The 11983-nt window shown below is 41.7% G+C and overlaps 1 protein-coding gene across 1 annotated transcript; it reads left to right on the plus strand.

Moving 5' to 3' along the window:
- The first annotated feature begins 758 nt into the window (after positions 1–758).
- cd151 (CD151 molecule) lies at positions 759–11968 on the plus strand. Its single transcript, XM_076303534.1, has 8 exons — positions 759–913; positions 2961–3042; positions 4112–4303; positions 6670–6744; positions 9057–9161; positions 9893–10048; positions 10311–10397; positions 10988–11968. The coding sequence occupies exons 2-8, from the start codon at positions 2962–2964 to the stop codon at positions 11045–11047; spliced, it is 756 nt and encodes a 251-aa protein (XP_076159649.1). The 5' UTR covers positions 759–913; position 2961; the 3' UTR covers positions 11048–11968.
- The last annotated feature ends 15 nt before the right edge of the window (positions 11969–11983 follow it).

Here is an 11983-nt window from a genome sequence, read left to right on the forward strand (position 1 = left end):
ATTTCATATAAGAAACAGTCTCCTTTTTTTCAATACCTCCCAGGTCATGTGACCTAGTGACTCCAAACCAATGCAGAATTGTTATCCTATATGGGACTCATCGGGCACACCTCTTTTTATGGTCACTGTATGCACACTGTATTTTACATTAATATTTTAAAGAAAATACATTATTTCATATAAGAAACAGTCTCCTTTTTTTCAATACCTCCCAAGCCATGTGACCTAGTTTATATATTATATAAAATATATTTTTGAAAATCTGTCGAATATCCGAATATCAAATATCAAACTAACTTCACCTCGGTCGTTCACCGTAGACTACATACCGGTAATAGGATATTACAGAACATCATAAAGGTATTATACACTACCATATAACTTGATATGTTGTAGTATTTATTGGCCTATCAGTGCCTACAGGTTGAAGTAAGGTCAATGCAGAACCAGCATCTAGTGTTAATTCCTTCAAAATCTCCAGACCCGAGGACATGTAGCAAATATTGACGTGGGCCTAAAAACTTTTCCAATTCCCTATGGTTTATTCCGCTTTATCGTAAACCCTTTTAGAAGAATCAATGGGCTGTAATAAGTTATCAACTAAATAAAATGTGAAACGCCATCAGCTGACAGCAAACTGTAAACAAGCTGCAATAATGCTGTTCATGTCTCCCCACCAGAGTAGTCAACTGGCGCCACAGCCTACAGGTCAACAGCAGCATTGCCCAGTCTGGTGCAGAAATGCGCTTTTTTTAGCGCGAGGGGGGAAGAGACAGACTCGCGCTCGCTCGCGCTCCGGGGCTGGGTTGCGCTACAGTCAGACGTAGGATACTTCCCACAACAAACACAGGCGGATACGCACGCTGACAAGCCTCTTTGGAAAGACACGACAGAAATACTTGTTTGGACCAAGGTAACGGTTATTTGTCTCATATGTTTTTCCTCAAACTGACTCGTACGCTTGTGGGCGAAGTCCTATTTAGGACTATTCTACGTGTTAGGCGGCTTTAACATTGGATATTTCTTTTGGCACTTGAAATGTAGCCTATTTTATATTAGAGGTATCACAATAGCCTGTTGCAGCGGAAACTGGGGGAAAGAAATACAAAACGAACCTATAAACAGTTAATGTAATGTGCCTGTTATGTGACAAAAACTGTTATTTTTTTTGTCATGTAAACTTTCAGTTCGGTTTGATGTTAGAGACTGACATTTCCGTGACGTGAAGGCATATATTATTAGGATTTGGCGAGGCAGATCCGCTCCAAAGCGCAGCCCGCTATCTGCAATGAATTACAAGGCTGGATTCCGCGGATTCCTGACACGGCGTGGTGTGAGGGGAGGTATACTACAAACGTGTGTTTTTTCCTGACAAATCTTGCCGTTCAACACATTTTCTTAAAGAACTTGGCGAACATGCGACTTAAGTAGGCCTAGGCCTATACAGAAACCTTTTAAAAACAACATATCATGCTTTAAAAGATCCCGTTCTGTTTTGGGTAAACTTCACTGTTTTTTCCAGCCAACTTGACTATTAACTGGTCATTGTGGTAAACAGTGACCTCCCGGCCTTGTGAACTCGCCACTGGAGCACACTGGTGTCGTAAAGCATTTCTTGTTGTAAATCAAAGTAGCCAGTCCGGGTTTAAACGTTTCAAAGCATTTTATTTTTTGGCCTTTTTCTGATTCTGATCTGATTTCCTGCACAAATGACAAATCATATTAGATTCAAATCAATTAACTTTGTCTTCAACCGAGTGTTAGCCATTGGACTTGAATGCACTTTCTCTGGAAGCGTAGCCTAGGTCGTGCTTCGAAGCAGAGGTGTGGGTGGGCTACCTAACCGTTGTGAGTCATCAGACAGACATTACAGACAAGTGAGAGAGACAAATCAATGAGCTACCTGTCGTGGACTTCCTGCCTGCTTGTTGAAACCACGGAACTGGCAGAACACAACAAAGCCACAATGATTTGTAGATATCCGCGGTGTAGGCTACCCTACCGTAGAAAGTTGTAGTGCATCTTTATTGCGTGTGAAATGTTCTACAGTTACGGGGACAGAGACGAATTTACACACACAGAGACTAAATTAAAGGTGAGGTCACGGTTGTAAAGTTATTTTAATGTCTCACTCGGCATGACTCCCATATCCCGTTACATAGGTGAGGGCGGGGGAGCGCGCGAAGAGAACGTGACAGCGCAGAGTATGTGACGCAGAGCGTGAAAGAGTGATTCCACCGCCGAGATCTGCCCTTCGTTTCCCGTTGAGTGCGCGCACACAGAGAGAGAGAGAGAGAGAGAGAGGGGAGAGACTCTTTAGACCAGTGTTTCTCAAACTTTTTCAGACCAAGGACCACTTAATCAATAAAAATAGCCTCACGGACCACCTAGCTAAAAAAAAAAAAAGTAGACCTACTTCAACAGTAAATTACACAATAGGCCTACTCACTGATTGTCTTTGCACCTTGCTTATTGTGTCAGAGAATTTATATGATTTAAACTGGCATGCCTTACATAGGCAGTGTTGCAGAAATGTTTGGATTTACATACAACTTGGTTCAATATTGCAAACAACTCATCTATATTATATTTTACCACGTCTGCTCACGGACCACTTGGGCTAGCTTGCGGACCACCAGTGGTCCCCGGACCACACTTTGAGAAACACTGCTTTAGACTGACTGATGTTGAAAATGTGTACCCTTTTATAAAGCCTCTCAGATATAATTCCAGAGACCATGCAAGTATTTGTCTTTATCATGTCCCAGTGCACCAAATGGTATGGCAGGTGTGAAAGAAAATACAGAACCGAATGATCCTGCACTCAACACGATAAATGAATATTAATGTCTGCATGCATCATTGTTAAGGGGATATGTAGGGTTATATGTTCATGGGATGGTCCATCTCTGACACATGTGGCGGTTATTGTGTGTCCAATAATCTTGTCTACCTCTCAGCATGGGGGCGGAAGAAAAGACAAACACATGTGGGACTATCTGCCTGAAATATCTACTCTTCACATTCAACTTTATCTTTTGGGTAAGTGAGAGATTTTGTGTGTGTGTAAGTAAGTAAGAGAGAGAGGTATAGAGAGTGAACACATGTTTGCATGTGTCTAAAATTGGCATTTTAGTACACTGGTGTTGTTTCAGTAAAAATGGCTTGTTGACATGACCGCAAAGATGGCACACATGGGCACATGTGGTGGTAGGCCATGCAGCACAGGGAGTATATAGAACACAAATTTTGATATGGTGCCATCAGAACAATTCATACCACATGAAGTAGAGTAAATGTATGTGCATTGGTGTTAGTACCGTTCAAAAGTTTGGAGTCACTTAGAAATGCCTTTTGTTTTCATCATTATTGTTGTAAATTACTGTTGTAGAAAGAAATGGCTTATCTCTACATAACTATACAGTTGCCCATTATCAGCAACCATTCATCCAATGTTCTAAAGGCACATTCTGTTTACTAATCTGATATCATTTTTAAAAGGCTAACTGAAAAAATATAATATAATCGGAAAACTGCTGCCCAGATTAAAAAAAAAAAAAAAAAATGCAACTGATCTCAGCTGGTATTCTGTCTATAATGGAGTTTCTATGTGACCCCAAACTTTTGAACAACAGTCTATGCATCCCAGTTTATATAACCAAAATCAGAATATTTTAAAAACATCTACCAGACCAAACATGATGACGTTGTGGTGCTGAAGTCTCTGAGTGATTATAATGTCAAGAGTGATGCATGTCTGGCACTCTGACATCACCATCTTGCGTTTGATCTGCATCCAAGGCATACAACGACAACAACAACTTCAGTGTTTGTGGTTGTGCTGATTCCTCTAATCTCTAATACTTCTTTGGCAATCTGTAAGGTCAATGTGCAGCTCCAAACTAAAATTATAAGACTTTTAATTTTACTTAAGGAACTCAACAAAATCAATTTGTTGCACAGAAACACAAAATTCAAATGTAACACAATGTCAGTGCTAGAATACTTTCACAGAATACCCCAGCTGTACCGCAGCTTTTTTGAATGCATATGAACTTGACCCTGGTTTGGCCTGGTCTGTGATTTATCTTCCTGCATTGTGCCCTCCCAGTTGGCAGGGGGTGCTGTGGCTGCAGTGGGTGTGTGGACCTTGGTGGATAAGAGCGAGTACATCAGCCTGCTGGCCTCCAGTGCATACTCTGCCTCTGCTTACGTCCTCATCTTGGCAGGGGTTGTTGTCGTGGCAACAGGAATACTTGGTTGTTGTGCCACCATTAAGGAGCACAGGGGATTCCTGATAGTGGTAAGAATTGCTCTAGCAACTAATCTGCACACACACACACACACACATACACACATGCACATACAGTCACACAGTGAGTAAACTGACATCCAATGTCACCATGCAGTCATGTATGTCAGTATGGGCTTAAATATCTCAACAAATAGCAGCAGGAGTGTACAAGGACATTCAACACTCCAAGTGAAGACACAGAGCAATGCCACAAACACACACACACACACACACACACATACATACACACACACACATGCGCACAAATGCATGTGCACACACACACATACACACACACACACACAGTTAGATACATACACGCACACACACACACACAGTTACATACATGCACATACACACGTGCATACATGCATGGGCACACACACACACACACACACACACATGCACACACACACACGTGCACACACACACACACACACACACACACACACACACAGAGAGAGAGAGACTCATGTGTCCTGCCCTGTGATGAAAGTCTGAAACAGGAGTAGACTCACTGACTAGGAAAACACAGTAGTGTCTGTGCTGCCCAGACACTATACACCACAAGCAGCAGATAGTACAGGAAACAGGACTACTATTCCTCTAAACAACTCTGTAAAAACACTAACAAAAGCATGAGTTTAACACATAGCCTGAAATGTGCTGTGTCACTCTCAGCTCAGATTCCCCTGGGTGAGAATGTGCCCTGTCCGTTAGGGAGTCTGTCTCTGTGCTTATCTGTGAGCAGAGGAAAGGGCACGGGGATAGCAGGAACTGGCCCAGATTTCACACTAAAAATAGTCGTGGAAAACATTCATAATCACACTTGATGTCCCCTCCCTTCCTGCAACAAGAAGGGACATTTTCCACTAGCAATTAATGACAGCTTGTGTTTTACTAATGAGCTCTACAGGTTTAATCATACTTTACCATCTCGGCACAGATTGTGGGGGTTAGAGTTACAGCTCTCAACAGACTTTGCTGTTGCAGCTGACCCCCTACAACAAACACACACACACACACACACACACACACACACACACACACACACACACACACACACACACACACACACACACACACACACACACTGCCTTTATTCTAACGTTGGAACACTGCCTCACTGGTTTTCCTCCAGATGACTCTGACTCGGAGAAAATAAAAGTTGGCATGGGAGTGTTTTTTTAAGATGGCATGAGTGAGTGGTCACAAAAAACCCTCAGAGGCCAAATCTAATCCATCTGTTCCCAAAACATCAAGCAGACAGGATTGGGTATATGCCACGCATTCTGTGTTCTGTTCTCCCATAGCAACGTGTGTGTGTGTGTGTGTGTGTGTGTGTGTGAGAGAGAGAGAGAGTGTGTGCTCTACTACACATCCGTTATCAGTGAGGTGTTAGATCTCTGCACTCTGTCTTCATCTGAGCAAGCAGAGGTCCTGAGGGGGCAGGGGGATTAAACACCCTTGTGTGTGTACAGTCCACTCCACACATGTAGAGCGGATTTAGTGTATGATATTATAAGCTGTGTGTCTTTAAGAGCTCACATTGGGGCAATGAGTCAGAGTGAAAGAATGGAAAGTATCAGAGGGAGTCAGGGGAGGAGAGAGGGGTGGGGGAGTGGAGAGAGAGAGGGAGAGAAGAGAGCATGGAGAGAGAGAGAAAGTTGTTGGAAGAGACAGAGAGAGGAAGGAGAGAGGCGAGAGGCAGAGAAGGGTTGAGTTAGTGTTAGAACAATCGAGAGAGAGGGTGTGTGAGAGAGAACAGAAATAGAGGTGAGAAAGTGTTTGAGGCATACACAAAAAGAGAAAAAGCGAGAGTCCAAGACAAGAAGGAGGAGCTGAAAATTAGCTACAGCTGAGACCACAGACATGAAAAGAAGTTAGGTCAGAACAGAAGGAGAGTGTCATTTTCAATGTGTGTGTGTGTGAGTAGTTTAGGGAGACGTGAGAAGGCGTGTGATGAATGCGCTATTTTGTCTGAGAGGAGGCGACACAAGTGTTTCTGTTTTTTACAGTTGATAGGCCACACACACACACACACACACACACACACACACACACACACACACACACACACACACACACAGATTGTCAGAGCACGTTGAGCCACATACTGTATGTACTTCTGCTATTCTCTGCATTCAACAACAAATCTAGGCCTCACTACTGAGGTTTTATCTCAGTGTCTCATATCTGTTGTGAATATGAATATGAGTACAATATGAAAATATAGGAACTGTTTGTAGCCCATATGATGAGTAATTATGTAAGCATTCAATTGAATGAGCAAGTATTCCTGCCATTGTTTCTTTTAGCATTTTATAAGTGTGTGTGTGTGCGTGTGCGTATTCGTATGCGCTTCTCTTTGGCAGTACTTCATCCTGCTCCTGTTTATTTTCCTGTTGGAGATCACGGCTGGGGTGTTGGCGTATGTCTACTACCAGGAGGTATTGTTCTCTTTCCCTCCCCTTCCTCCCTGTCTCCACGGTAACGAGCTGGATCCACAGTAGGTGAAGGCCTGACCCATTCCAGTCAGCTTCTCTCTGGCTTGCCTTCAGCACAGGATCATTTGGGCTCAGAGTGCCACAGAGCAGACACTCAGTGTAACATCTGAGTAGTATTACATTTTTACACTCAGCATAACATTTGTGTAGTATTGAACATTTTTACACTCAGCATAACATTTGTGTAGTATTGAACATTTTTACACTCCGTATAACATTTGAGTATATTACATTTTTACACTCAGTATAACATTTTAGTAGTATTACATTTTACACTCAGTATTTCATTTTTAGGGTGCCATATGGAGTGTGTTGTCTGCAACTATTCTGCATGATAGATGTAATGTTTTGTCCATTTGAAGTGTTTCACTGGATTTGTTTTGTATTTGTCCTGTAATGAAAAAAGGCAGTGACCTTATTTGTATAGTGTGATTTCGTTCTGTAATAATTGCACATAGAGGGGGTTAGTATCCTTTGGACATGAAGAGTGCAGGTGAAGTTATGTATACATTATTTTCCAATAGACCCTGAGTCACCAAAGTCACTTTTGCTCCCATAAGACAAAACCATTCATCCTGTATAGCAACTGCTGTCCTGACTTTTCCTCTGGAACAGAACTTTTGTGTGCCAGGAACTCTCTGGGTGGAGTTTGCTGAATCTCTCAGAATGCTTAACTGTGTGTCATAATATAAATTTATAGCCTGCTGCAGAAGGGAGGTGTCGCTCAGTGACTGGGAAGTTTCTCCAGATGTTTTTTTTGTTTCCTAAGCAATAGGAAATCTCAGTCTTTTCTAGGCACAGCATGAGACACCCCACCTTGCTACGCGAATGTACAATGAATCTTCCTCTGGTTTTAAGCACATTCTTTTCTATTTATTTTTCTAAATTTCTTTCTTCTGAATTTTGTTTCAGCCCCTCCCCCCTTTTTCATTCAGTGTCTGCAAGCTTTTAATCACTCCCATAATACTGTGTTTAACACCCTTTGAAAAAATGCTCTGAGCCAGGAATATCTTTTTCTATGAATAGCATGTTTTGTTTTTGAATGTTTGTTTTTATTCTCTGTGCATTTAACATCATCTGCATGCTTTCCATTAACCAGCTCCCCGTTCTTTCCATTCTTATAAACACTTCTCTTCTTCTTCCTTTTTGTCCTCTTCGTCCTCGTCTACATCCCCCTCTCTCTTCCTCCTCGTCTTCATCCAGTGTTTCCCTCTCTGCTATCAGGTAAACACCCTATCTGTCCTCCATCTGTCCTCAATCTCCAACCTGCTGTTTAGCACCTTCACCAGTTCATTCCTCTGTGGATGTTCTCTGTCAGTTTTCAGACATGTAATTTCTGTTATATGCTCAGGTCTTAAGTAGTTTGCATAGATTTGCAGTGGAATGTGTGGGAAGTTGTACACTATATTAGTGAGTCATACGTCGGTTCTGCTGGATAACATGCAAGAGAAGAGGTGCAGTTTTAGACCACATGTCATGAAGTGACACATCCAGGTTGGATGGTGATGTCTCACTTAAAAAGGCTTCAGAGCTCAAGATGCCTGAGGCTGTGGAATGACAGTGAAGGATGTATGGGGTGTGTGATCCATTTAGACTGATGACTGTAAGTCCATACAGGGGAACATAACTGAGGGCTAAGATAACCTCAACAGAGAGAAGTCTAGGTATCTCCACAGGGGGTAAGGAGAGCAGCAGCCATAATTTAAAAGCCTGCTAGGATACCATCCCTATCCTGTCCAGGGTAGTCAGGGGTGTTGTGGGGTATCTGATAGCCTGCATGCTGCATGGAGGTGACTGAGGCATGTGGTAAGAGAGCCCTGAGCTATCTGGTTAGCTGCAGCTGAATAGATTGGTTTCAGTGTGGTAATGGTGACAGGCAGGTATGTGGAGTTAGTGTGACAGGGGAAGATACAGTGTCTGTTATTAGAACTAGTTCTCTGGAGGCAGTGCTGGAAATTAGAAATATAATTATGATTATGTTGTGATTTGTGGATTGTAGCTGATTGTGCATGTATCTTTTAGAAGTGCATTGTTTCTCTTCAAAATGTCACTGTGTTTGTCTGTGTGGGTGCTGTGAATGTGTGTTTGTGTATGTATGTATATGTTTGTATGTGTCTGCGTGGTTGTGCATTGTGTATGTGCATGCTTGTGTGTGTGTGTGTGTGTGTGTGTGTGTGTGTGTGTGTGTGTGTGTGTGTGTGTGTGTGTGTGTGTGTGTGTGTGTGTGTGTGTGTGTTTGTGTGTGTTTCCACCAGCTGAGCGATGAGCTGAGAGTGAACCTGAAGGAGACTATGGTGAATAAGTATGATCAGCCTGGTCAGGAGCATGTCACTAAGGCAGTGGACAAACTACACCAGGATGTGAGTACTACACATTACCAACACCACAGCATACATATTACCAGTGTTAGAGTGTTGGTTTGCTCAATACATGTTGCATTGTGTTTTCTTAGTGCATGGAGTTTTCTCAGTTTTTGATTGATCTTGTACACATAAGATGTACATGACCAGACCCCTAGGATACACATTAATATCATAATATCATAAATACACATTACTAGTCACATAGGATGTTTCACATAGGATATGCATTAAATGTTGTCTTATACATGTTAGATAACGTCTGTGATGTATTTACCTATTTTTCTAAATATGTAGAGATTTTTACCATGCTGACATACTTTTGTCCAATCTGTAGTCACATTTTCAAAATTCACAAGCACAATATACGTCTGTTGTGGACCATATCATTAACACAATTAATGTATCTTTCACTTAATATACAGAACACTAACTAAAGCTTACCCAATATCAAAATGATGAATATTTATTGTCCCAATATTTATTAAACCCAAACCCTCATATATTATAAAGCCTCTACAATAACAGATGCTGTTGATAAGCATTTTTGAAGGAACAGGTCATTGAAAGATTGAAGAATAACTGATTTAGTGTCAGTTGTGTAAACTAGATCAACCATGGCTAATTCCAACCTCAATTCAAGACATAGCCAGGTGTTGGAATTATTTTACTTTCTGTTAATGAAGTACCCATCCCTCTTTCTTTCTTTCTTTCTGCTTTCCTGCTTGTAGCTGAAGTGCTGTGGCAGTATCAACTACACTGATTGGAGGGATGGGGCGTGGATCAAGGATCGGGCTGGTGATAGGGTGGTTCCTGACAGCTGTTGCAAGACCCCATCAGATCGCTGTGGGCGTAGACACCACCCTTCCAACATCTACAATGTGGAGGTGTGGAAGCTAAGAGTGACTATTAATTATCAGCTAATGAGGTTGTTATTAATCGTAAACAATTTATTATGGAGAAATGGTTCACCCATTATGTGCTGAATCAGTTTGCACACTGCACATACATGAGAGCTTATCTTTGACTGTGGAAATGTCAGTCTGGATGTATGTTGTTGTGGTTGTTGCGCTCACACTCTTCTCCTTTGTTGCTGTTGCCTGGAGACTATGACACACTGTACTGTATGTCTTCCCGTGTCTTCCACAGGGAGGCTGTATTGGTAAGTTGGAAGAGTTCCTGCTGCAGCACCTGCAGATTCTGGGAGGCGTTGGCATCGGCCTTGCCTTCATCCAGGTACATCCCCTCAGAACCAATGAGAACCTGTCTTTGTGCACAGTAACTTCTAATAGTACAGTTAGCAGAAACTAAGTAGGCCTATAACCAGTGACATCACAAACAACAAACCCAGTCCTTATGCTACATTGATATGAAGGTGTTATGAATAGCCATATACTGCACTGACATGCCACACCAGATGTGCAACTGAAGTGTTCCATAGTATATGCTGCAACAAAAGCTCCCACTGCCATCAATAGAACTGGCTACAGCAGACGCGAGAGCAGCGCGTAGATTTGAAAAAATTAGCAGAGCACTAGAAACAGTGAGCAGAGTACTTCAGTTGCACACCCGGTGTATCCCGAGTCCCGACTGTTATGTTATGCTGTGAGTCCGATACTGGTCAGTGGCAGGGAGGCATTCTGTACAAGTTACTACATTCTGGATATTCTTGGAAAAAGGAGTGATTCATTGCAATCATCTGGCTATAATTTCAATTTCCATTTTTTTCACTGCTGTATACTTTATACTTTGTATCACTGTGTGTGAGTTTAGCTGCTGATATGAGCCCATTTCTGAGCGTCTGTTGTGTCTTCTGTATTTGTCAGCTGGTGGGGATGATATTCACCTGCTGTCTTTACCAAAGCTTGAAGGAGGACCCCTACTGACCCTTCCAGAATGTGGACAACCCCCTTTTCTGGAGCATTCTCTTTGTCTGAATGTGTTGTGTACATAACAAAAAGGAAGATGAAGGAAAAGATGGGCCAGCATGAATAAGCAAATCCAAATCCCCAAGCAGAAAGAGGAGAAGCCTTGGAGGAAAATGAAACATTGTTGCTGCTGGACGACTAATCACGCTTTCTGTAACTTTAAATAAAAAATTCCCCTTTTGCTATCAGACATGTAAGGCTGCTTAACAGGAATAATTTCTAAATAGGTAATGAGAGACAGCAATGGACTCTATGCAGGACTACATTTTGGATTTCCTTCCTATTGGACAGTCAACTTCCTGTTTATACTGTACACAGTAGGCTATGACAGAAAATGACAGATTACTAGCCTGTCAGTTTTATTATAGTAGGCTATTTCTTATTGAACAACATAGCTTAAGTTATCCAACCAGTTCAGTAACATCAGTTGCTTGATTAAGGTTAAGAACATTTTAATCCCTTTTCATGTTTGCTGGAGGGAGTGGCACACAACATTTTCACAAACTTGGTCTACATTGCAATGAGACGAGGTCCTGAAAACAATAACTATAGAAAAAAAGCCATATTTGCCAATATTTTAACGTAAACAGGAAGTTCATAGTACAAGTGAATCCAAAATGGAGTCGTGGGGATACACTGTAGTAGCCTAGGCTATAACCCACTAGATACTTGGCCTCTGAGCCATATATTGACTGTATCTGGTGAATGCTTTGCTTGAATGTCACAGGATGTGTACTGTCATTCTTACTGTTACAATTCACAGAAAATTATACATTTTCCTTTCTATTTTTAGATAATGCATCCTAGGATTTTTGTATCACATGTATATAACACATCATCCTAAGTGAGGATCATGGCAATACAGAAATACAAACAGCTCTTACTGAAATGTGT

Source organism: Alosa pseudoharengus, unplaced genomic scaffold, assembly GCF_046254945.1.
Source record: "Alosa pseudoharengus isolate Yale_2024_CS ecotype anadromous, Long Island Sound unplaced genomic scaffold, YU_APseudo_1.1 YU_APseudo_1.1_scf_10, whole genome shotgun sequence".
Lineage (NCBI taxonomy): Eukaryota > Metazoa > Chordata > Actinopteri > Clupeiformes > Clupeidae > Alosa > Alosa pseudoharengus.

Excerpts from the sequence above, each read along its gene's own strand:
- cd151 (XM_076303534.1), top strand. The coding sequence starts at position 2,962 with ATGGGGGCGGAAGAAAAGACAAACACATGTGGGACTATCTGCCTGAAA. Across the intron at positions 3,043-4,111 it reads CATTCAACTTTATCTTTTGG|TTGGCAGGGGGTGCTGTGGC; the intron begins GTAAGTGAGAGA and ends GTGCCCTCCCAG. Across the intron at positions 10,049-10,310 it reads CCAACATCTACAATGTGGAG|GGAGGCTGTATTGGTAAGTT; the intron begins GTGTGGAAGCTA and ends TGTCTTCCACAG.